The sequence below is a fragment of the Salvelinus sp. IW2-2015 genome, unplaced genomic scaffold, assembly GCF_002910315.2.
Source record: "Salvelinus sp. IW2-2015 unplaced genomic scaffold, ASM291031v2 Un_scaffold3119, whole genome shotgun sequence".
Classification (NCBI taxonomy): Eukaryota; Metazoa; Chordata; class Actinopteri; order Salmoniformes; family Salmonidae; genus Salvelinus; species Salvelinus sp. IW2-2015.
In genome coordinates, this window is record NW_019944409.1 from 12,720 (window position 1) to 17,152 (window position 4,433).

The following is a 4,433-nucleotide window of genomic DNA, read 5'->3' on the forward strand; positions in this document are numbered from 1 at the left end:
ATGGAGAGTTTTTAATGGAGCCATGTCTCTGAGAGGCAGAGGAAGTCAAGATTGGAGTCTGTGAGTAAATGTTAAATTTGATCACTTTTTTGAACGACACTACAAATGTTCAAGTGCCCCCTAGTAAGGCACTTGGCTTAGCTCGTGGGTCCCAGATGACTCGAGAGTGATTGACACATTGAAAAAAGTTAAATTTTCTGTGCTTTCTGCCGGCTGGGTTTAGGCCGATTTGTTTCGTTTTGATTGGGAACAGTTCAGTAGTTGCAATTAACAATCCCTCCCGCTTGTACTGGATGCGGGGAACTATTAAAACAGCTTGTGTGCCAGAAGCAGAGTCAAGGATCACATATAGCGACTTGGGTATGTTTGGAGAGTCAAATTCCATCTTGGAGCCGGGTGAGTCGAGAGAAATCATGGGACCTAGCACTCACTCACTTCCGCAGCGGTGACGATCAGTGACGAGGGCACTGTCTTTCCACTCCAGTGAGTTTCGCTGGCTCGTTGACGTTAGGCCCAGGCTTGAGGCTGGCTCGTTGACGTTAGGCCCAGGCTTGAGGCTGGCTCGTTGACGTTAGCCCAGGCTTGAGGCTGGCTCATTGACGTTAGGCCCAGGATTGAGGCTGGCTCGTTGACGTTAGGCCCAGGATTGAGGCTGGCTCGTTGACGTTAGGCCCAGGCTTGAGGCTGGCTCGTGACGTTAGGCCCAGGCTTGAGGCTGGCTCATTGACGTTAGGCCCAGGATTGAGGCTGGCTCATTGACGTTAGGCCCAGGTTTGAGGCTGGCTCGTTGACGTTAGGCCAGGCTTGAGGCTGGCTCGTTGACGTTAGGCCCAGGATTGAGGCTGGCTCATTGACGTTAGGCCCAGGATTGAGGCTGGCTCGTTGACGTTAGCCCAGGATTGAGGCGGCTCGTTGACGTTAGGCCAGGCTTGAGGCTGGCTCTGACGTTAGCCCAGGATTGAGGCTGGCTCATTGACGTTAGGCCCAGGATTGAGGCTGGCTCGTTGACGTTAGGCCCAGGATTGAGGCTGGCTCGTTGACGTTAGGCCAGGAATGAGGCTGGCTCGTTGACGTTAGGCCCAGGATTGAGGCTGGCTCGTTGACGTTAGGCCCAGGATGAGGCTGGCTCATTGACGTTAGGCCCAGGTTTGAGGCTGGCTCATTGACGTTAGGCCCAGGTCTGAGTTGCACATCCCCGGAGAGCAGGAGGGTAGTGAACAGGTAGTTTAGCAGTTTTCTGATAAAGTTGGACTTGTGTTTGTTACGCCTAAGCGGTTCAGTGGAATAGGGAGCGAGGTAGACCTTGGCCATTATTCAGAACATTATGGTATGCTGTGTACTGTCCGCTCCCGTGGAATGTTGAACCAATGTGTTTGGTGTTGATATTCTCCGACAGTAGATTGATTGTGTCATCCCAGCAAGGACGCACTGAGACTATCAGTAGAGCAGCTACATAACTGACAATAACAACTGGAGATGAAAAACACATAATTGCGCTTTAAATCTTTGCATGAGTTACTTAGCTGGGGTCGGCGAACACCTGATGATGTTTCAGATAAAATAACAGCATCTGGAGGAGAAAGCGGCACCTGCCGCACCGCCCTCCCTTCCGTCTTGCCGTTTCCTCACAGTGTACACTATGGGGTGAATGCACCGCCCTCCCTTCCGTCTGCCGTTTCCTCACAGGGTACCACTATGGGGTGAATGCACGCCCTCCCTTCCGTCTGCCGTTTCCTCACAGTGTACACTATGGGGTGAATGCACCGCCCTCCCTTCCGTCTGCCGTTTCCTCACAGTGTACACTATGGGGTGAATGCACCGCCCTCCCTTCCGTCTGCCGTTTCCTCACAGTGTACACTATGGGTGAATGCACCGCCCTCCCTTCCGTCTGCCGTTTCCTCACAGTGTACACTAGGGGTGAATGCACCGCCCTCCCTTCCGTCTGCCGTTTCCTCACAGTGTACACTATGGGTGAATGCACCGCCCTCCCTTCCGTCTCCGTTTCCTCACAGTGTACACTATGGGGTGAATGCACCGCCCTCCCTTCCGTCTGCCGTTTCCTCACAGTGTACACTATGGGGTGAATGCACCGCCGTCCCCAAAGCATTACCCTCGTGACAACAGTAGAATGTCGATCGCTAGTCACTGAGGAGGTTGCAGATTGCGAAACAGTGCCTAAAGAGGAAGTTGTCTACAGTTAAATCACCAGCTAAACCAACAAGTTAGGTTAGAACACTTTCTCATTGTTTTCCCACTTAAAGTGTTTGACTTGTCCCGATCTTTTCAGATCAGTGAGAAGAAATAGGAAATACGAAAGCTTAAAAGTGTCCTCGAAGTGTTGGAACCTATAGAGGTGTAATTCTTTTATGGCCAATGAAATAACACGAACTCAATAGTATTTGGACTGGATGCCTGTACACCATCCATATTACATCACTGAATCGACTGGYCAGAAATCCTAATAGACTATTGTACAAGGAAATATCGCCGTGTCAGAGTGAGTAGGCTAGTGATGGGTCGTTTGTTTTGTAGGTGAACGTTGGGAGCCGGCTCTCATATAAGAAGAACCGAATCGAATTATAAAAATAAACAAAAAATTAAGATATGAATAATCAACATTTTTAAATGAATAGAATTAACTAATTCAAAGAACGAAAAAAGAAATAAAATAATATAGACCTAAATGCTCAAGCGCCAGAATTGTTTTAGCACCAATTATAGTCAAACTATCGCAAACTGTTTGAGTTGGAAAAAATACAAAACATATTTTTTTTAATGAGTCGTATGGCAGCCAAAATAGCCGTCTCTTTTTGGTGAGCTGAGCCGAACGAGCCGGAATGCCCATCAGTAGAGTAGGCATAGTTTCTCTCCCTCGCTTGAAATCACTTGGCGTAGTCTGCTGTGCTTTAAAGGGGGTCTTGGTCCTCATTAAGGGAAGTGCCCAGTGTGCATGCATCCCATGTGTGACTCAGCCTGGATCAATATGAGTAACTGCTGATTTGAGGCTTAACAGATGTGGTATTGTCTTTCATCTGCAGGTGTGTCGGTACAGGCCAGGGCCAGGGCAGGCAGCAGGATGTTACAGGGATTTAGCCATGGACCAATCATTGATCACTCTCAGCAATCAGCTGGTACAAAATGACAGAGGTTAAGTCCTAAATGTCACACTTTTCCCTATAGGTCTTGGTTAAAAGTAGCGCACTACATAGGGAAAAAGCTGTCATTTTTGGGACACAGACAGATATTCAGGCATCGATGTGGAACCCTACACCATCACAACAAGAGACCTGAATCCGGCTAATGGTGGTGTATTACACTTTGACAGCTACCATTATATTACACTCTGGCCAATCAAGTATTTCTTTTAAATAACATCAGCTACTTTTCCAATAATAACAACCGGCAGAGGAAGCGGTGAAGCGAGAGAGTTTGCTCTGCCCAAAAAATCTGATCTAATAGATGTTTCGTAATGCAGGTTTGTTACAAGTGTACAGAGGACGTGCCCCTCGAGCAGACAGGCCAAACAGAGGACGTGTCCCAAGAGCAGACAGGCCAAACAGAGGACGTGTCCCTCGAGCAGACAGGCCAAACAGAGGACGTGTCCCGCGAGCAGACAGGCCAAACAGAGGACGTGTCCCGCGACAGACAGGGCCAAACAGAGGACGTGTCTCGCGAGCAAACAGGCCAAACAGAGGACGTGTCCCTCGAGCAGACAGGCCAAACAGAGGACGTCCCCGCAGCAGACAGGCCAAACAGAGGACGTGTCCCTCGAGCAGACAGGCCAAAACAGAGACGTGTCCCGCAGCAGACAGGCCAAACAAGGACGTGTCCCTCGAGCAGACAGGCCAAACAGAGGACGTGTCCCGCAGGCAGACAGGCCAAACAGAGGACGTGTCCCAAGAGCAGACAGGCCAAACAGAGGACGTGTCTCAAGAGCAGACAGGCCAAACAAGAGACGTGTCGCCGAGCAGACAGGCCAAACAGAGGACGTGCCCCTCGAAAGCAGACAGGCCAAACAGAGGACGTGTCCCGCAGGCAGACAGGCCAAACAGAGGACGTGTCCCAAGAGCAGACAGGCCACACAGAGGACGTGTCCCAAGAGCAGACAGGCCAAACAGAGGACGTGTCTCGCGAGCAGACAGGCCAAACAGAGGACGTGTCCCGCAGGCAGACAGGCCAAACAGTGGGACGTCACAAAACACTTCACTAAATTACACACAAGAAACCCCTGTAATACAGGGTGTATACCACATGGCGGCAGGTAGCCTAGTGTTCGAGCGTCAGACCATTAACCGAAAGGTTGCTAGGTCGAATCCCTGAGCTCACAAGGTAAAAATCTGTCGTTCAGCCCCTGAACAAGGCAGTTAACCCATTGTTCCTAGGCCATCATTGTAAATAAGAATTTGTTCTTAACTGACTTGTCTAGTTAAATA

At 49.9% G+C, this 4,433-nt stretch overlaps 1 protein-coding gene across 1 annotated transcript; it reads left to right on the forward strand.

Annotated features, from left to right (window-relative positions):
* Positions 1 to 3,469: 3,469 nt before the first annotated feature.
* Positions 3,470 to 4,210, forward strand: LOC139025711 (uncharacterized). Its single transcript, XM_070440889.1, has one exon. The coding sequence runs from the start codon at positions 3,470 to 3,472 to the stop codon at positions 4,208 to 4,210; it is 741 nt and encodes a 246-aa protein (XP_070296990.1).
* The last annotated feature ends 223 nt before the right edge of the window (positions 4,211 to 4,433 follow it).